Source organism: Pan troglodytes, chromosome 18 (assembly GCF_028858775.2).
Source record: "Pan troglodytes isolate AG18354 chromosome 18, NHGRI_mPanTro3-v2.0_pri, whole genome shotgun sequence".
Lineage (NCBI taxonomy): Eukaryota > Metazoa > Chordata > Mammalia > Primates > Hominidae > Pan > Pan troglodytes.
In genome coordinates, this window is record NC_072416.2 from 85,497,071 (window position 1) to 85,518,439 (window position 21,369).

General features: G+C 55.8%; 1 protein-coding gene across 13 annotated transcripts in view; it reads right to left on the minus strand.

Moving 5' to 3' along the window:
• Window positions 1-1,065: 1,065 nt before the first annotated feature.
• The window catches only part of FBXO31 (F-box protein 31), a 64,073-nt gene continuing 43,769 nt past the window's right edge, over window positions 1,066-21,369 (minus strand). For all 13 annotated transcript variants that reach the window (XM_063797921.1, XM_063797923.1, XM_063797924.1 and 10 more), the window contains 7 exons: window positions 19,188-19,264; window positions 15,481-15,648; window positions 14,760-14,834; window positions 8,044-8,153; window positions 7,193-7,346; window positions 5,775-6,175; window positions 1,066-3,240 (listed from right to left, as the gene is read on the minus strand). In XM_063797921.1, the coding sequence (XP_063653991.1) occupies window positions 3,018-3,240; window positions 5,775-6,175; window positions 7,193-7,346; window positions 8,044-8,153; window positions 14,760-14,834; window positions 15,481-15,648; window positions 19,188-19,264 (1,208 nt within the window). In that variant the 3' untranslated portion in view covers window positions 1,066-3,017. The remainder of the gene's footprint in view (window positions 3,241-5,774; window positions 6,176-7,192; window positions 7,347-8,043; window positions 8,154-14,759; window positions 14,835-15,480; window positions 15,649-19,187; window positions 19,265-21,369) is intronic.

The following is a 21,369-nucleotide window of genomic DNA, read 5'->3' on the forward strand; positions in this document are numbered from 1 at the left end:
CAGAATGGAGCGGCCAGCAGGGCATGTGGCTAGAGGAAGGACATGGCCACCCACCCCTCCCTCCTCGTGTGCCAGGTGGGCTTGCTAGGGGCACAGGTGCCCAGTGTCAGGGCAGGGATGCCACAGAGCCGCAGGCAGACTGAAGGGGCCCAGGGCATGGTCAGGAACGAAGAAGGAGGGAGCCTGAGGCTCTCCCACCACCAGGCCTGCAAAGCCACTCACACTCAGCAGCGGACACTTGAGGTCACGGCCCAGGTGGGCTGAGGGACCCCAATACCACCTGCCTTGAATCTCAGCCTGCAGAAGTCGTTTGCAACTTCCTCATGCAAATGAACATTCAGTGCCAGCACAGAAAAGCTTCCAATGACCTCTCTGAAATCTTCAATCACATCATTTCCAAACAAGTGACAAAGAACACGTTCAGGTGTGCAGAGCTGCGCTGCAGACAGCCCCACTCCAGAGAGCAGACTTGATCCTGCCCCAGAGTGAGACAGCGACAGAAGGGCATCCGTGGTGCAAAAGATGGAGAGTCCCAACCTCCCAACTCCACTTGCCACCTTCCCCAATCAAGCCTAATGCGCTTGGCTGTCCTGAACTGGGTTACTCAGCCTCCTCCTTGGAACCGGTTTTATCCAACTCTCAGCTGCCCTTAGGCCTCTGATGACGACATCAGCCCTTCCGAGTTCTCACCTGCAGGAAATGGACCACCTGCAGGCTCCCCTGAGAGGGTGGATGCCCTCCCCCAGAAGGGAAGCTGCTGTTTTGAGGCGCGCAGATTCAGTGCCTGTCCCTACAGAACCGGAGCCAAGAACTGGCTAAGGACACATCGGAGCGGAAAAAACAAGACCTGTAGTCACGACTGAAGGGACTGGCTGTGCGGCCAAAAAGGCCTCCCTTTCCTGGCTGTGTGGCTCTGGCCCTGCCTGGCATCACTGCAGGTCACCACTGTGGAGAGACCCCCCCAACATACACACCAGAACCAGGAGCCACATGAACTGACCAACAGCCCATGGCTGAGACATGATGGGTGGAAGCCATTTCTATACCCAAACACTGGAAGCGTGATTGAGATCTGAGATTCCTTTAATCAGAAGCACGTGCGTCCCACAGTGTGCTCTTCAAGCCCCAAAGGGCACGCCTCTAGGACTGCGTCCCTTAGAGCGAGGCTCGAGCTCTTGGTAAAAAAGCATTTGCTTGATTTTATTTAAACAATGGTGAATCTTCAAGGTGCCAATCTACATGCCCAATGGTCCTCCAGGCTTCAAGGCCACAGTCACCGTCACTCAGAGACTGCCTCATTTGGCACGAGAGAAAAACAGTGACCACCACAGAGGGCAGGGAGTGACAAAGCTTGTAGGCTAATGCTGCAAAAGCCGCTAGAAACTGGGGCCACACACAAGAGCCAGCAGGCGCGCCTCGGGGTCTGCGTGGCTCCCGCTGCTGCAGCCCTGGAAGGGCGCTTTCTCCACTGGCTTTTCTCGTGAGTCTTTCTCCCAGGCCGGCCAGATTACCATTTAGGAACCTTTGCCAATTCTCTGACTCTGGGAAGCAAAGTAAGCATTTGCCAAATGCACTGAGGCTGGGCAATGGGAATTCTTATGTTTTTTAAAGGCCAGTCAAGGAGAAATTCATCAGGAAAACATTTCCCAGGACATCCTCAGGTTGGTCTCCACACCAAGGCACACAGACTGTCACCTTCCCGAGGTCCCTCACCAGCAGGATGTGTCCAGGGTGCCCAGCACAAGGACTTGGAGCAGCCCAGGCACAAGGACAAGCAGCAGAGAGGAAAGGCTCACTGGGGACGCCCACTCGGGCACGGAGCTGGCTGTGGGCTGGGGGAAGGGCCAGCTCTGGACACCGTGCTCTCTGTTCTTCAGGAGATGCCAACCTCAGCCAAGACCTCAGATGGGGTCCCCACACGCAGGTGTTAACACAACATGGGGCACACAGCAGTGGAGGCATCAGTCCACGGGGTCTCCAGGCTGGAGGGTCCTGCTTTCCAAAGTGTGTCCCCAGATGCAGGTGTGGCTTTTCTAGAAAGCTGTCCCCTCACCTGCAAAGGGGTTTCCTCGTCATCTCACATGGGCACTCCTGGCACCTGTGTGGACCACTCACTGCTTCAGACACACGGGCCTGGAGCCTTGCGTTCTGGAGACAGTGGCCGGCAGCTTGGTTTTGACGCCGCGTGCGTGCAGGGAGGAAGGCATGGACAAAACAAACGCCCTGTCTGGAACAGGCCGTCGAGGACAGTCAAGTGGCTGGAACGATGGCCTTGGCTCCAAAGCTGGAGGGGCTGGGGCAGGTGCATGGGCTGGGCTGTGCATTCAGGTGACATTCCCTAGTGACTCAGGTCACTAAACCCACTCCACAGGTGGGGAAGCTGAGATCAGAGGTGAAATGCTTCTGTCCAAACTCCAAGCAAGCTGGTAGAGAAATGGGGATTCACTCCAGAGTCCCGGCCCCAAGCCTGAGATCCTACCAACTTCCCGAGCTTGCTCTGCATACTGTGCCCATCACACCTGCGCTGCCTGAGCTGTTCGCCTCTTCCTGACCCCCTCCCAGAGGCTACTGTTGCCTGGCTTCCCCCAAAAGGAGTGGGGTGGAGCACATGCGTCTCACACACGACCCAGTCTATCACTCTATCCGCTCACAGGAAGAGCACCAGTCAGGAGGGTCCTGCTTCCCGAGAAAACCGCCAGCCAGCCCAGGGTGCGGCAACCCCACCGCTTCAATTCTCACGCGGTCCCACGGCTGTCCCCTACATCTGCTGTATTCAGGCTCGTTCTCTCTGTTTTTGGTAAGACATGCTCAGCTTCTTCCATCATGGCACTGACAAATATGCAGGTCTATGTCACACTCTCTACATAAAGTGCTGGGGGGTGGCTGGGCTGGGCCCCCCGACGAGGTGTGCGTTCTGGTCAAAAGGCTGGATTTCCAAAGTGCATGCTGCTTCTATTCACAGGTCAGAGTTCAGAGCCCCAGAGCCACCCGGGATGTGGCAGCAAGGATGTGGCCAGTCAGGAGGTGAGGGACTGAATGTTCTTGAGCATCTCATCGAAGGCCTGTGGGGAAGGCGCATCTGCGTTCCGGAAGGTGGCCTGGACCCGGCTGTACAGGCTGAAGGATTTCAGCTCCAGCCAGACGAACCCGAAGCGGTCCTCATCGAAGAGGATGAAGACCCCGGGGGTGCGTTCAGGGCTGGTGAAGCCGTGGCCCGCGATGAGGCCTGTGCCATAAAAACTGAGCAGAAACAAGGAGGAAACTGTGAGCTGGGGGAGGGCTGAGTCAAATGCACACCACGTACAGCATTCTGCGACCCCCCTCTGTGCCGCAAGAGCCACATCCACTGTTCATCAGCCAGAAGCTGACTCCCAGAGCCAGCCTGTCTCTGCAGGGGCAGCTGGGGGTGTGGGCTGAGCCTGTCTCTGAAGGGGTAGCTAAGGGCGCAGGCCGAGCCCACCTGATGATGGACGCAGAGGCCAGAGCTCGGGGCTGCTCGGGGGATGGGCGCTGACTCGCAGCACCCGTGAGGGATTCACCCACTGACTGCACACTGCCGAAACACTGAACTAAAACGAGGTCTCTGCAGGCCCAAAGAGCTCTGTTCCAAAACACACATTTCATAAAGGAGGCCCAATGTGAAAAAAAATCTTAATGTCTGGGAGTTATGTCCCCATACAATTAGCTCTAATACAGGCAGCCTGCAGCTGACATTAACTCAGAAGTCGCAAACACCCATTTATGGCTTTGAGGTCAACATCAGACAGGAAGACACTTATGTCTGTCTTGCAAGCAGCTAAATTCTTCCAACAGATGACGAGAAGCAAGGGGCTGGCCTGGAATCACCCACTGAGGCTCCAAAGGCCGGGGGAAAGAACAGCCCCGTGGACCAGGGCCTGGCCTCAGAGGGCTTCTCAAGCTCGGGGAGAAGTTCCAGGGCCCAGAGGCAGGTGCAGCCATCGGCACTGTGGTCAGAAAAAAAGCAACAGGCATTCCCTGTACAGGTGCCGTGGCCAGGCCCTGCAGATCCATCAACTAGACAGGGAAGGGCCCGGGAGCCCCCATATTCAGCACGGCAGGGACTGTCCTGCAGGTTAGCTGGGGATGGGGGCTGGACAGGTCTTCCTGGCCAGGGGCTGCAGCACGTGCTGTAACTCGCAAACTGGCTCTGAGCCCACTGTGAGGTATTAGGAGTTCTGAGATGTTTGAAGGGTAACAGAGCTTTTTCCTTTTTTAGCTATTCAAACATTTATATTAGCGAAAACAACACTCCAACACTATTTGTATGCCTCTCTCTGTAAACCCCCCAGTCACCGTTATCATACATGGAACATGAAGAAAGCCCCGCCCAGACATCCAAACCCCCTCCGGGAGCTGGAACTGTGGCACCCTTCCCCCCACCCAGACATCCAAACCCCCTCCGGGAGCTGGGCCTGTGGCACCCTTCCCCCCACCCAGACATCCAAACCCCCTCCGGGAGCTGGGCCTGTGGCACCCTTCCCCCCACCCAGACATCCAAACCCCCTCCGGGAGCTGGGCCTGTGGCACCCTTCCCCCCACCCAGACATCCAAACCCCCTCCGGGAGCTGGGCCTGTGGCACCCTTCCCCCCACCCAGACATCCAAACCCCCTCCAGGAGCTGGGCCTGTGGCACCCTTCCCTCCGTGACAGGAAGTTTAGCGGGAAATACAGACACATAGCGGCATACGCACATAGTGGCTTGGAGGTAAAAGGAAAATAACTGTAACTTGACAATGGCAGAATGACTTTGATGCCAGGAGACTGACAGGCGGACCCTCAAAACAGCCCCCAAGGCCACTGTCCAGCAGAACCCTCTGTGGTGATGGAATGTTCTAGAGCTGCACTGTCCACCAGCCACATGTGGCCATGTAGCACTTGAAACATGGCCTGGGCGGCTGAGAGCCTGGATTTTTCATGTTCAGTTTCAGTACATTTGAATTTAAACAGCTCTAAAGGGTAATGACACGGGGCAGGGCCTTGTTCATCTATGAGGAGCAGCCTGGACAGCAAGGGGCCCGTGGCACTGAAGGCGGTGGCCCAGACAAAACTGTATAAAAAAAGTCAGCGAGACAGGAGCTGGCAGCTGTGCAGGCCTCGTCCCATGTCAGCCGCCCAAGCCCTGCAGTGGCAGCGGCAATGCCAGCCCCTCCCACGCAGTCGCAGCTGGTGTCCACTCCACTGGCCACCAAGGCACTGGCCCGGCACAGCAGAGGCAGGCAGGCACAGAGGAGGGAGGGGGCGGGAAAGCAGGACCCACATCTGAACCACGCACCGGGAGATGGCCAAAGGTGACCGGCAAGACGCTGACCAGGAGGACACCAAACCAGACGGGCTTTCCACAGGGTGGGTGGGGAAGGGGCCTTGTTCATTCCCTACTTTCAAAGCTGCTGGACAGTTTACATGATATTTCACTTGATTGACTGCAAACAAGTAGCTTTAGAAGCCCCTGGGGGAGCGGCACTATTGCAGGGATGTGAGGCATCTGGAAGCCTCACGCCCCTGCAGCTCTGAGGTACCCCAGAAGGGGTGGAAGGACAGGAGCCTCCAAGACGGGACCCAGCTGCGCGGCCGCTTGCTCAGGTGCTGGGGAACATGGCCCAAGGGGTCAGAGGCCCCACTCCTGTCCCAAAGCACCGGCTGCCGCCCTCTGTGAGGTCACAGGCCCTCTCCGCCTGTGCTAGGTGTGGGGCTGGGGCCCTCGCTGAAGCCCATGCTGTCCCACCTTCAGGCCCCAGTACCCGCCGCATCCTTACCACATCCTGCAGGTTCGGGGGTAGTCCTCATTCCTGGAGCTCACGCCCACGGGCAGCACGAACGGCTGCCCCTGCCCACACTGGGCAGGCTGCTCGGCCGCAGCTACGGCATCCCCAGGCTCGCCACCATCCTCACCAGGTGTCCCACCTGGGCCCTTGCTGGGCGCCTCTGCCCTGGGCTGGGCAGGGCTTGGCTGGGACTCCCGGGGGCCCTGCCGGCCACGACCCTCGCCCGCCTCGTGCCCGCCTTCCTGCTGCTCCTGGCGCACCCTCTCGCGCACCTCCAGGACGATGCGGGAGAGCTCATTGAAGTTGCGCTGGTTCTCGAGGTCAGGCAGCTGGATCCGATGCCTCAGGTCGATCTCCACTGTCTGCTGCCCAGCGGGGATGTTGGGGTCGCCCTGTGGAGCAGGTGGCAGTCAGCAGGGCTCAGGCCAGCAGCAGCTGCAGTACCACTGTGTGGGCTCCAGCCCAGATCCACCTCTGGCTGAGCGAGCTGGCACCAGCCCTCCTACTGACTTAGCAACGTCCCTTACAGAAGAAGAAGTCTCAGAATCCCTTAGAAAGTGGCAGGGCCAGCAACACCTATGAGTGCCCCTGAGGACGGTGGCTCATACCTGCTCAACTGCGCCCAGAGAAGTTCAAAGAACATCCCAGAGCTGGGCAGCAGCCCAAGGGGGCAGCCCACATCTGTCTGCCTGAAAGGCAGAGCTCGGGAGCCGAGCCCTGGGAAGATGCGTCAGCCCCAAAACTCCGTGAGGAGTCCAGGAGCCAAAACTCTGGGGTCCAGGGAATGCCTCATTATGCCAGATGTGGCCCTGATCCCTGGAGGCTCGGGGAATAGGCTTTGCCCCTTCAGGCGCTGTCTGCCAGAATCCCCAATAACCATTCAGGGCAGGCGGGCAGCATGTGCCAGGAGCCCTGGCATGGGACAATGAGCCCCTGTTCACTGCTGGGCTCACCACACAGCCCACCCTCAGGCCACTCCAAGGAGAGGAGCTGCTGAAGCTCAGACAGGGTGGGAGCTGTCTGCAAGCACAAGGGTCTCCATGCAGCTGCTGGAGGGGCCCCTTTCCCAGGCTGTCCCCAATTAAATCGAAGCCTCTGTGTGGGGTCTGCTGTCCAGACTTCCTAAACCCCACAGGGCTGCCAGGGTGGCCAGGGCTGAGCGGTGCTGTGGAAAGGCCACCTTGGAAGCACACAGACTCCCTGAGGGTCTCGTGGAAATGCAATTCTGGTTCAGTGGGGCTGGCTGGGGCCCGAGAATCTGCTTTCCCAAGCTCCCGGGGCTGCAGGTGCAAGCCCACTCTGAGGAGCAAGGGTGCTGGGGATCAGTGTCTGCCCAACTTCCCTGACTCCACAGCCCAGTTGGGCCAGGTGCTCCCAGAGCCCCACCAACCAGGGCAGCCGCCACTCACCGTGATCTTGGTGCCCCTGGCACGCCGGCCGTGGAAGCTGAGCATCACGATCTCCAGGCCGTGGCTGCCATAGGTACCTTTGAAGAGGCCAGGCTTGATGAGGTCGTCGGGGTGGCTGGGCGGCAGGTAGATGCGGCGGTAGGTCAGGCAGTTGCTGTGGGGAGCGGACGGGTCAGTACAGGAGACCTCGTGGGGCAGGCAGGACTGAGAACGCCCAAGGTGCCAGGGATGAGCTTTGCAGGGCGGGGTAGGGCGGGCAGCTCAGCTCAACCAGGGCCAGGTGTCCACCAGGCCTGTGGGCAGCAATGCGCCCAGGGGAGCCCTCACCCCCACCACGCACCAGCACGCACGCTTCCAACAGGACTTCTGGGGTTAAGGGGGGCATCAGCACCAGGGCAGAGCTTTAGGTGGGAGGGAAAAGGAAGTGCCAGTTTGCTCCATTACCCGGGAGAAAGGAGCCCAAGTCACCATGGAGGGGATCCCCGCACTGGGCTGAGCGGGGCTGAGCTCTAGAGTGCCAGTGTTGGCAGGGGTGACAGGAAATCAGATAAAAACAGACACCCGGGTGAAGGATGGGGTCTGGGGCTGTGCCACAGCAGCTACAGGGAGGCCTGCACTCCCAGCACCCGCAGAGAGAGGGACTGTGTTCCAAGTACCCACAGAAAGAGAGAACTATGCTCCAAGCACCCAGAGAGAGAGGGGCTGCACTCCCAGCCCCCAGCAGGAGAGAGGGCTGAACCCCAGCACCCACTGAGACAAAGGACTATGCCCCAGCACCCACCGGGACAGGGCTGGTCCCCAGCACACACCAGGAGAGGGCTGCCCCAGCACCGAGCAGGAGCCGCACTCACTCGTACTGACTGGTGTAGATGAACTTCATCAGGATTAGCTCCTGCATGTGCTCGTGGAAAATGTCCTCCAGCGTGCGCCCCCATTCCTCCCTCAGCCACGTCCGAAACTCCTTCCAAAAGAACACAGGTCATGAATATCCATATGACAGGAGGCTGTGAAGAGGCTGCCGGCTGTGCCGCCGAGAGGAGACAGTGTGTCCTTCTTTGTCAGTGCACAGGCACCTGCAGGGCCCTCCTGGTGGGGGAGGATGGACTCGGCGCTGGGAAGAGAAAGGGGAGCTGCCGGATTTGACCCCACGTCAGAGGTGCCTGCCAACAAAAAGTGAAGGTTCCGGGCCCTTGGTCTGCTGGGTGGGAGGCAGCAGGGGCTGCAGGAAGCCCAGGTGAGGCGGGGGCCACAGCCATGACCAGAACTCAGGGTGGGCCTCCCTTCCATGCCCACCGGTGGGGCAGGAACAGCATCTACACAGACTCTGGCCCTGCACAGCACAGCCCCTCAGCCTGCTTCTCTGGCTCCTGGGAGCCTGAGTGTTCCAGGAGCCCTCACCACCAACCCTGAGCCGTGCGAGTCAGCCAAGGACGATGCACTGAGCCCTCGGCCAGTGACTGGGTGGATTTTCCTTTTTCAAAGGAAAAGCAGGTATGTTAAGGGGGTTCCCAAAAACTCCACAGCCCCACCAGTCCGCCCTGCATTCTGCCATCACATGGTGCTGAGGATATTTCGTGCTTAATGGTTTGATTCTACACAATTTACAAAATTCACCCAAACTTCCAAGTTCCCAGCTCAATACAGTGTTTCCAGTCATTATCTAGACTTAACTCTGAAAGGGACGCATAAGCAACTCACAAAAAAGAGGAAACACGATGGTCAATCGCTTTCATACATCACTGCTCCAAACTCCGACAAGAAACAGAAATCACTGCAGGAGCTGCACTGAGCACCTGGCAGGACCACATGGTCAACACAGAAGCCACCTGGATTTTTATGTCCTAGCAGCACAAAATATAAAAATAAAATTTAAAAAAATTCTATGTACAAAATCCTCAAAAAACTTAAGACTTGGGAATAAATGTTACAAAATACGTTTAAGATCTATTCTGAAAACCACAAAACACCGCTGAAAGGAAGTAAAAATGCCTGGGTACACAGAGATGCCACGTGTGGGGTGTGGGACCCATCTTGGCCTCGTTCCAAGAGCAGTTCTCTCCAGATTGATCTACAGATCCGACCTCACGCCAACCACAAGCCCACCAGGCACTACACAGACTGGACTCGCCAAGTCTGAAATTCCTACGGAAAAGCAAAGAACTGGGATAGACAGGCCATCAGGAAAACGAAGAGCAAACGGGAGGACCAGGCTGCTCTCAGGACTTGCCCAGTATAAGCTCCCGTCATGAGACGGCGTGCAAGCCTCAGGCCTCACACGGGCACCAACAGAGCCAGGAGGTGAGAAACCCTCATGTGGACCCAGCTGCCTGATTGCAGCGGAAGTGCCCACACCTGCCCCTCAGGAAAGGAAGGTTTTCAGCAAGGTGCTCCATCAGTTGGGTTTTCATATGGAGAAGAAGGAACCACGACCCCGCCTTATGCCACACACAAGATCATTCAAGATGGGGCACAGGCCTCCACACAAATGCAGAACCTGATGTGATGCTACCAAACTTCTATTAAAAAAAAAAAAATGGAGCCTATCTTTGCAAACTGAGTTTTTTTAGGACTCAATTTTTAGGACTTTTTTAGGATTCAGAAAATAACCATAAAAGAAAACAAAAAGTTTCACAAATTGGACCTCATCAAAATTAAAACCTGAGTGGCTGAACTTGAGGAAAGGCGCTTTAAATAACAGACAGAAACAAAAGTAACTGAATGAAATGAACAAAGATTTCAATGTTACCACTGTGAGTACTGCGACTTCAACTTGACACCATCAGGAAGATGAGCATGTGTAGCCATGACCTCACTTTGCATAAAGAGGTCCAAGCAACGGGACCACCAACCAGACCCTGTTACCCAGAATAAGGCCGTCCCAAGCATGTTTATTATGAAATTACTCATCAGAGCAACACATACAAGCCACAAGAAAAAAAAAAAAAACAGGGAGCCCAGGACATGCACGACAATGATCAATTTCACGTTTACCCAGGGCCTGCTCACTAAACAGATTGTACTCGCGACCCTCATGGCAGCGCTGGCAGAGGGGGCTGAGGGTGACAAGGATGCCTGCTGCCTGCTTGAAACAGGAGCATGGCCCATCCTCCCTTCTCTGCTCCTTTCACAGGTCTGAGATTTCCAAAAGCCTCAGTCTTGGGGCGGGGGGGGCGGGCCTGAAACTCACAGGGGTGGGAAGGGACATGGTGGCTTGCCCTGGCCCGGCACCCATACAGAAAAGGCCAGGTCTGGGTGGGCCCGAGCGTCCCATTTCTCACAATGACCCACGGCTGAGGGAACCCACAACCCTGGGAACATCATCAGATCATGCCAGTGACGCAGCCTGGGTACAAGGAATGGCCTCCTGGGGCAGGGGTGACCCACACAGAGATGCAGGGATGCCAAAGAGACTGCATTGCCCTCGAAGCCTCCCCTGTCCACAGCCTGGCCCCTCCAACCTCCCTGGGCAGACAGGACTCCACTCCCTTGGAACGTGCTTGATGTGGTTTGGCTGTGTCCCCACCCAAATCTCATCTTGAACTGTAGCTCTTCCAATTCCCATGTCATGGGAGGGACCCCGGGAGGTAACTGAATCATGGGGGTGGGGTCTTTTCCATGCTGCTCTCATGATAGTGAATAAGTCTCACGAGATGCAATGGTTTTATAAAGGGGAGTTCCCCTGCACAAGTTCTCTCTTTTTTTGCCTGCCGCCATGTAAGATGTGCCTTTCGCCTTCCACCATGATTTGAGGCCTCCCCAGCCACATCGAACTGTAAGTCCATTCAACCTCTTTCCCTTATAAATTACCCAGTCTTGGGTATGTCTTTATCAGCAGCGTGAAAATGGACTAATACAGTGCTGATCCAGAAGTTCTCAGCCAGCAGAGCTCAGGGCAGTACCGAAATCCTGTCCCTGATCTTTCACCTCAGTTGTGAAAATTATCAGGATGTGTCACCATGTCCAGACCTTCTGGGATGTCCTCTTCCTGGAACGCAGCTCTCCTGGTGACCTACCTGCTCTCTGGCCTTTAGTGGAGAGGAGCTCCCAGCTGATGCATGAATCCACAGACAGCCCCACCCTCTGAACCCCTACACGTCGTGAGAGAAAAGCAGCGAGGACACTGCAGGCCTCAAGATGAACGAAGTGACTATGGGAGCAGGTGACAAGCCCCACAGGAGGGCGCAGCCAGTGCAGCCCCTGCAGAAGAGGAGAGGCTGCTCTCACTCGAGGATAGGTGGTGCAGCACCGTCAGCAGCCCCAGCCTCTGCCCTACCTGGGACAGTGGCACCCTCACCCTGTCAACTCCCGGAGGGGGAGCTCAGAAGCGGGACGAGCCAAGGGAGTATGTCGGATGGGGGTGTGGACATCACACAAACGGCAGCACCCCATACACTGACCATAAGCGTGCTGCTATTCCAATTGCAAGAAGAGACAGCAAGAGGATGTTTCTGGGAAATAGCTGCTTCTAGAGTTCACACAGCAAATAAACAAGATGAGCCGGGAACATTCCAAAATAGAAGAGGAATACAGGCAATTAAAATACAGTGATAGGCCAGTGCAATGGCTCACAGCTGTAATCCCAACACTTTGGGAGGCTGAGGTAGGAGGATCACTTGAGCCCAGCCTGGGCAACACAGTGAGACCCTATCTCTAAGCCATAAATAAAATAAAACATAGCGATAAAACTACAAGAATTCGGCCGGGCGCGGTGGCTCGGCCTATAATCCCAGCACTTTGGGAGGCCGAGGTGGGCAGATCACCTGAGGTCAGGAGTTCGAGACCAACCTGACCAACATGGGGAAACCCTGTCTCCGCTAAAAATATAAAAATTAGGCAGGCGTGGTGGCAGGCGCCTGTAATACCAGCTACTTGGGAGTGAGGCTGAGGCAGGAGAATCACCTGAACCCAGGAGACGGAGGTTGCAGTGAGCCAAGATCATACCACTGTACTCCAGTGTGGGGGACAGGGCGAGACTACATCTCAAAAACAAACAAAAACTATAAGAATGAGAATAGTGTGGTACTGACATGCAGACAGACATATGGATCAGAATATCAAGTCCAGAAATGAACCAAGTATACAGGGTAACCTAGGACAAAAGCAGTGCTACAAATTGATGTAGGAAGTGTGGTTATCACGCATCCAGTGTGGAGATAACAGATCAGGTCTGCACAGAACCAAGGCTGGGGCTAAGCCTTACATTTCACATCAGAATAGATCCAACGGAACCAGACACAGACACAAGAGAAAAATAAAAGCATGAGCTCATTTGTAAACATATGTGCTTCGGGGAGAGATCTCAGGATGGCACTAAACTGAGAGTCTTTTAAAGAAAGATGGATACATCTGCTTATGTAAAAATTAAAAATACGGCTGGGCGTGGTGGCTCATGCCTGTAGCCCCAGCACTTTGGGAGGCCAAGGCGGTAAGATCACTCGAGCCCAGGAGTTTGAGACCTGCCTGGGCAACAAAGTGAGACACGCTCGCTCTTAAAAATTAACATTAAAAATAAAAAATTCCGCGGATGGAAAACACACCATAAGAGAAATCCAAAGACAAAAAAAAGGAATAAGAAAAAAACCTGGCAACTCCTATCTGGAAGGGCTTCAATTTCCTAATAGTTAACAAGCTCCTACAAACCCACTTGAAACCCGCCAACACCAAACAGAAAGAGAGGCACAGGCTATGACCAGACAGTTCATGAAACAGTTCATAAAACCACAGAGACCTCCTGACCCCAAGACACTAGGCTGGCCTCACTCAGAATAAGGGAAACATAAACTCCCCCCGTCAAGATTCCAGCAATACCTTCCCTCTCACCCTCACTCCTGGGTGTTTCTCTCATTTCCACAAGGAGCACATGTTGTTATATTTACAATCAGGAAAAACACTACTCCAGTTCAAAATCAGTGAGCCCACACACAGAAGTAGGCTTACAGAAACTTTTCCTAATCCCAACGTATATAGTACCAGAAATGTAATATGGCTTTCTTTTTTAAGGGCTCAACAGCTGAGGAGTTTCTACTCTTGAAAAATCTGTTGACATTTTTCACTTAAATGTGAACCATAAGGCCAGGAGCGGTGGCTCACACCTGTAATCCCGGCACTTTGGGAGGCCGAGGTGGGTGGATCGCCTGAGGTCAGGAGTCTGAGACCAGCCTGGCCAACATGGTGAAACCCCATCTCTACTAAAAATACAAAAATTAGCCAGGCATGGTGGCAGGTGCCTCTAAGCCCAGCTCCTCAGGAGGCTGAGGCAGTAGAACTGCCTGAACCGGGAAGGCGGAAGTTGCAGTGAGCCAAGATCACATCACTGCACTCCAGCCTGGGCAACAGAGCGAGACTCCGTCTCAAAAAAAAAAAAAAAAAAAAATTGAACCACAGCAATCACACACATACGTTGTGTTTCTGTATATAAAATCAAATCTAAAATAACAGCATAATTAAAACATTTCCGTTACTGATCATCTTCACATGCCATCTATTCAAGAAAACAGGAACGTCACTTACTTGCAAAGGATTCCGAGAAACAGGACATTTGGTTCATCTCAACCTTCTCTGCAGTCCTCTAGCTGATGGGGAAACCACAACTCAAACTAGCTAAGAAAAGCACACCCTGGCTGCGCGCGATGGCTCACACCTGCAATCCCAGCACTTTGGGAGGTCAAGGTGGGAAGACGGCTTGAGCCCAGGAGTTTGTGACCAGCCTGGGCAACATGGCATAACCCCGTAGCATGGTAGCATGCCTGGCTAATTTTTTGTTTTTTCTTTTGAGGCAGGGTCTCACTCTGCCACCCACATGGGAGTGCGGTGGTGCGATCATAGCTCACTGCAGCCTCCACCTCCTGGGCTCAGACAATCCTCCCACCTCAGCCTCCTGAGTAGCTGGCATGCCACCATACCCAGCTAATATTTTTGGTTTTTGTAGAGACAGGGTCTCACTATGTTGCCCAGGCTGGTTTTGAACTCCTGACTTTAAGTGATCCTCTTGCCTCAGCCTCCCAAAGAGCTGGGAATACAGGTGTGAGCCACCACACCTTCCTTCTTAAGAGTATTTTGAGAGGGCAATAAGACTTAGATCCTTGAAAGCTAAAACTCAAGGGCAATATTAAAATACTCAGGCAAACAATCACACACAGGCTTCCCCGCTGCACTGGCACGATCCGGAAGCCTCCACATGGTCTGCTCAAGGGTGGGAAACACAGGAACTCTGGGTGCAGCCCTCGGGTCTCCCTGCAGCTCACATCCTAGAAAAGCAGCCTCCCAGCAACCCCTCAGCAAGTGGATGTGCCCGCCAGAGGGGCAAAGCAGAGCCAACTGAAGAAACGGCCTGTGTGGTTCGTTTGTTCTGCAGGGGGAGGGGACCGGCAACCTGCCCGCCCGCACGATGCTGTTCCTCGAGTGTGCTGGATGCACGGTCTGCACTGACAATACCGGCTGAACCATGTGAAACAGCCACCATGCAGGTCGCATGCTGCTGACTTCTCTCCCGCATGGGTCTGTACTTTCCCCGTGGGGAAAGGAAAGGTCCGCGCCATGTGAACACAGGGCCAGCTGGTGGGCTCACCTCCTGCCTCCCGCCGGACATCCTGTGGTGGTCCGTCTGGTTGCACTTGGTGGAGAACTCATCCTTCTTCACAATCTTCAGTGTTTGCAACACAAGGAAAGAGGAGAGTGAGGAACAGAGTCCATCACAGGATCCCCTACGCCAGGCAGGTGGCCACGACCCCTCCCTCACCACACCCACCAAACCCCACTGCAGGCACCCAAGATGCAACCAACGCGGTGCCAGCGGAGGGAGCTGAGTCTCCCTGAGCAACACTCCCCCAAGAGCAGGAGGCAGTGGCACATCTGAGAGAGGGGCGTTTGCATTTCCCAGCGTGACACAGAGCAGCAAAAGGGCTGCATCTCACACGCAAGGTGTGGCAGATGACGCGCTGTGCTCACCGTGGGGGCCACTGCCAGACCAGATCAGAGAACAGAGAGCGCACTTGATTCCACACTGATATTCTTGCAAACAGGAAAAAAAGACAGAGGAACTGAAGTTGCAAAGAACCAGCGGCTCTAACTGAGAGCAGAATCAAGAGGGGTCCAGCAAGTGACCGCTGCAGAGTCCACTGCGCCACAGAGGCGTGAACAATGCACAGCAGGGCAGGGCGGAGCCTCCCTCCCACCCGCCCATCTGCTACAGCCCAGGTCTGCAGCTGAGAATAGCACGGCAGGCCTGGCTGGAGCCCACACAGGACAGCCCTGGGACAGTGAGGACCCAGCCCCGCCGCTGCACACACCTGGATGTGGCCGTGGTGGGGCCCTTTGTGGCCGTACATGCACTCCACTGTGGCAGCCTTCCTCTCCATCAGGTGAATCCTGAACAGAGGCTTGAATCTCATGGGGTCATCGACGTGGGGGTCATGGGGAGGCAGGTACATCCACCCGATGATGAACAGGCCATCCACCTACAGGAGGAGATGGACAAAGGTCCACGAGTGGCTCCCGGGCCGGAGCAAGGGCGGCCCCGCACAGCTCCCCGCACTGCAATCGCACAGAGAAGCTCCTGCCAGACCAGCACATGGGACCTGCATGCCCACCCTCGAGATGCCTCGAATCCCAGCACTATCTTCCAGCTCTGAGATGCAGGTGGACACCAGGAGGAGGCAGAATAATCCAGAAAGTGAGACGGGGTGAGGTGCCGACCAGACAGAGGGAAAGGGGGTGCATCTCCCAACAGGAAAGAGTGAACAACAGCAGTGCAAGGGCCTCGTTCGCATCCTGAGCTGAACAAACTGCCATTCAAAGGCGGCTTTGAGATGATCAGGGAAGCGTCCCATGGCCTGGGCAACAGGCAACGGAAGGAGCGTGTGCCACTTTTGTCAGGTGTGGCAGTGACACGGAGATGCAGGAAACACCCCCTTTCTTAGGGCGCTGCCCGGAGGGACGGACAGCTGAAATGCCACGGGCCTGGTATTTGCTTCAAAACCGAAGTGCAGGGGAGGAGAGAGACGCCAAGACCCCGGGAGGGGCGCTCAGGAGCGGGAAGAGCCGAGGAGTGCGCTGCCCGTGCAATCTCGCGTGTCCGGGCGCTGACTGTGCAAACGCAGAGGCGGGTGGGCCCCAGCACGCTCTGGCCACAGCGGCCACATGCCTATAAGGAAGGACAGCCTAGCGTCACCCCCTTCTGGGAGAGCTGGGATCCATGAGACTGCCAGCTCCAGCAACCAAGGAGAAAATTCCATCATTTCTGGGGCTCACGAGCCTGGGTCAAGCGTGAGCATGTGCTGTTCTCTCACAGACTCCACTTTCCCCAATTATCCACCGCTTTTTGTTTTTTGGGGTTTTTTTTTTACTCTATTACTCACTGCCAGTAAGTAAAACAATTACCACCCTTCCTCCACTAAAAGAAAGGAAAGCAATCTGCCCAGCCTGTGAGCTGCCGGGCTGGTCTCTCAGAGGAAACATCCTAAAAGCAAGGCTGGACCACGCGACGCCCAACACAACAAACGCAGAGCGGGTTCCTCCACAGCGGCTCCCAGCAGATGAAAACCCCACCTGGGGGCAGAGCCCATCCCTGCCCCAAACCCCACCTCCGGCAGAGCCCATCCCTTCCCCAAACCCCACCTGGGGGCAGAGCCCATCCCTGCCCCAAACCCCACCTGGGGGCAGAGCCCATCCCTGCCCCAAACCCCAACTGGGGGCAGAGCCCATCCCTGCCCCAAACCCCACCTGGGGGCAGAGCCCATCCCTGCCCCGAACCCCACCTGGGGGCAGAGCCCATCCCTGCCCCGAACCCCACCTGAGGAACAAAGCCCAGAGCCGCAGAGGAGCCATCTGCCCAGGGGCCATGCATGCCAGGCCTGGAAGAACCTGTGCAGAGGCCACGGGGAGACAGACTCACCCGCCCTCCCTGGGCTCAGCCCCTGGTCCCACAAAAAGGAGCAGATCACAATGCGAACACCAGCACCGGATTTTCAACACAGCAAGAACGACGGCAACAGTGACACCTCAGGGGCCAGCTGCCTGCCCAGAGCTCAACAAAGTCAGGGTGGGGCTTTCTGGAAAGTTCAAGAGGCTCCAGCAGGAGGGTGCGGGGAGGGCGGGAGGCAGGGTGGGAGGGAGGGAGGGGAAGAGGGTGGGAGGGCAGACCGGAAGCCATGCAGACACCATGCAGACACTGGCACCATGGAGACCCCACAGAGCACCACCTCCTCACTCCACAGGGACACCTGCAAATACCAAGAAAAGTCAGACAACTTCACTGTGTTGAATGAGCAGCTACTTTTCAACATAAATTGGCAGGTGACCGAGAAACACAGAAACTAAAACTACAAGCAGACATCTGCTCCTGGCCCTGGCCCCAGAGCTCCTATCAAACCTGCCCTCCTGCTGAGACCAGCCACGAAGACTGAACACTCTCTCCTAATTCCAGGAGAAAGAAAACAAGAAAAAGAAAAAAAGACTGAACACATCAGAGAGCAATGAAGGTAGCCCAGTGACGAGGACCCAAGGCCCTGAAGAGAAGGGACAGGCTGAGAGGCGAGGGGCAGGGCCTTCTCCCCGCTTCCTGAGGCCACTGACCACTGGCTGGGGAGGAAGGCCCATGTCTGGCACCGGCAGGCTGGAGAGGTGCACACGGAGACCAGGGCTACACAGGAGCCAGGACTACCGCGGCCAAACGCCAAAGATGGCAACCAGAGAACACAGCCCCATGCTGCACACAGGCAGTTGCACGAGGCACCTGCGGAATCCTGAGTGAGGGGTGGGAGGTGGAGGAGGGAAGCAGAGTGGCTGCTGAGACGCGAAGGGGCCAAGCAAAGCATGACTCACAAAGCCAGGAAGAGAAAAGGAGGAATCAGGGCCTGGGGATAGAGTGCATGGACGGCCTCCGGCTGGGCCCTACAGAGGGTTGTGTCCTGGGAAGGAGAGCGACCCGGAATGAGAACGGGACGCTTCCCCAAGCCTGAGACACGCGCATACCCTGGGCCGACCCGGAATGAGAACGAGACGCCTCCCCAAGCCTGAGACGCGCGCACACCCCGGGCCTGCGCAGAGCAGGTGCCCTGACTCCACTTTGCCTGCAGGCCGGGGCCAGGGCCTCTTGAGGAGACCAGGCCACGGCACCCAGCAAGTGCCCAGGCGCACAGTGAGGGGTGGGGGGCATCCAACACACCTGGAGATCAGGAGAAAAGGCGGGGGCTAGACTTGAAAGAAACTTTCACTACTGTACCCAAAAAGATTAACAAAGAGAAGGAAAACTTCACTGAAAAACAGGAATTTAATAAAAAAGAAAGCCAGACTTCCATCTCCAGCCATGATCAAGTACCCAGGACTAGACAGGCACTGCCATGGCAGACCCAACAAACAGGAAAGAAATGTCCTCACGGGTCCTCAGACCCCAACGGCAAGCAGGCTGCCGGGAGAAGGGAAACGGAGACGACTCTGCCACCAGCCTGGACTTCCGCCTGCAACGTTCTAGCACTTTCTAGCAGGGGCCAGCCACCTGCCCAGAGCTCAACAAAGTCAGAGCAGGGCTTTCCGTTCAAGAGGCTCCAGCAGGAGGGCACAGGGGGTGGGAGGCAGGGTGGTCAGAGGGGGTCCACAGCAGAACCCAAGGAAACAGACGTCAGAGTGCACCATGGCTGGAACATGGGGGGCAAGGACCAGGAACAGAAGGACCTGGCTGAGGGCGGGCTCCAGACCCTGCCAACGTGTGCGCGATGGGCCTCGGCGTCCAGGAAGCAAAGGCCCTCACAAGCCACCCCCTCAGACCAGAGAGTCCAAGGACGGGCCACAAGGCCAAAGTGTTGCTCTAAGCAAACCTTTGCTCATTTGGAAAATAAAATTGGCTCCTGAAAAGTGACAGAGCAAGAATTTTTTGGTAATTACCTCAAACGCACATCTGGGCCAGCTTGTACCCAGGTAGAAGAGGCCGTCAAATTCCCCCACGTAAGGCACCACTCCTGCCCGTGCACAGACCCCGTCGCGAGGCTCCGGGACTTACCACCACGTTCAGCAGTCCTCCGTATGGCCCGATATCTGGCTGCCACAATCCCAAAATGTGTCTATATCGGTGAAGCACTACAGGAGGAGAGAAAGAGCAAGTCTCTGTGTTAGACCCAGCGTGCCGCAGGGAGCCCAGGAACCCCGAGAGGGACGAAGGAACCATGAGGACTCACAAAAGGCTTGCAAGAGCCCTCCAAACACATGCACACCAAGCCTCTAAAGATGTATCAGAATGAGGCCGGGTGCGGTGGCTCACGCCTTTAATCCCAGCACTCTGGGCGGATTACAAGGTCAGGAGATTCAGACCATCCTGGCTAACACGGTGAAACCCCGTCTCTACTAAAACTACAAAAAATTAGCCGGGTGTGGTGGCGGGCGCCTGTAGTCCCAGCTACTTGGGAGGCTGAGGCAGGAGAATGGCATGAACCTGGGAGGTGGAGCTTGCAGTGAGCCGAGATCACACAACTGCACTCCAGCCTGGGTGACAGAGGGAAACTCAGTCTCCAAAAAAAAAAAAAAAAAAAAAAAAAATCTATCAGAATGAAACTATCCTCAGAAGGCCTAAGTAAAATGAGTCTCCCATAAAGTGATGAGCCTCCCATCAATGGGGGGAAATCAAGCAAGGCTGGGAACTCTCTCTTCTAGGAATAAGACAGAAGACGTGCAAACAGCGAGCTGGACTAGACCTGCCAAATGCCAAGATGCTGGTAGCGCTACAAGGCATGTCATAAGCAATCAGATCTTTAAAGCTATCCCAACAATGACAATGTCACACTCGCTGAAGGCCCAGGACACAACTTCTCCATCCCGTTCCTTGCCAGCCAATGGTCAGGTCAGGCTGGGCCATCTCACTTCCTGAGCAGCTCCAGGTCACCCTCGAAGCTGCCCCTGGGCCCTGCCCAGGCCTTCACCCCATGGGGTATGGGCCACTGCACCAGCTGCCTCCCCTCCAGGCAGGCCTGAACCCCCAGCCCACCCACTGCCTCTCTCGACGACTCCCTGGCCAGGCTCTAGGCCCTCAGCCATGTGGCTGCCACCAACCTTCCTGCCTCTCCACCCTACCTGCCCACTCTCCATCAGCCTCAGGCTCCTACGTCAGCTCAGCCCAGCCCAGCCCCTCTCCAGCCCCTGCACTGTATCTGCACTCATGAGCCACCCCTTGGATGCTAAATGCCTGATGAAGTCTGCCTCGCCTTCACCACCACTGTTAGTTCCCATCATTCGGGAAGCCTTACCCATCAAGAGAAAGCAGTGAGCATCATGATGGGGGAGAAGGTGGCACCCCGTGACTTTCCCTGAACAGGCCTGGGTCCCCTAATGGTAGAGCTTGAGGGTAGCAGCTGATCTGGGGCATGGTCCCAGGAAGAAGGGGTGACCGGGTAGAGACTACAGACCTGGCAGGAGGATAAGCCAACATATAGGGTGCTTTGTGGACACCTCCCCATCACGGTCACCAAAGGGCAGAGGCAGCCGGCCCAGGCTGTTACAGCCTCACCCATCTGGGTCACTGGAAGCACAGGTCCCAGGGCCCCTAACAGTGGGACAGAAAGTGCTGGGAGCCATCATATGAGGGCTGCCTATGAGAGGGCGGCCTGCACTCACCCAGGACACCCACCAGAGCAGCAGGCAGGACCAGCGCAGGGTGGAGAAGCAGGCCTGGCGCCTGTGTACCTGGAAAGCTCCCGCAAACCCTGGATCCCGCAGAACAACTGAGCACTCAGCAAGGCAGGTAATGAGGGAGTACACAGGAATCCAGCAGAAGCATCGCTCACTCGGTAGGAGGAGCAGCAGACCAAGCCTCGGCAGCAGGAGGCACATAAGTCCACTCACAGCTTTACAAGACTTCAGTAAAGACAGAGACAGGAAACATTCATACATGGGGAGAAAACACTGTGAAGACAAAAACTCCCCCAGCTAATCATCAATAATGTCATCCCAACTCAAATCCACAGGTTTTAAAAAATAATGTAACAAAATGATTCCAAAGTCCATATGAAGAGGTGAGAGCAACCAGTGATACTCCAAATTTTAAAAGACAAGTGCTATGAAAATGAACTATTCTAACTACAGCAATCAAAACAAGAAGAGAATGAGATATGAAGAAAATAAAATATAATCCCCCGGAAGCCCCAGTGGCAGCTGACACAACCGTGAAAGTCAGGGATTGTGGAACAGGTTGG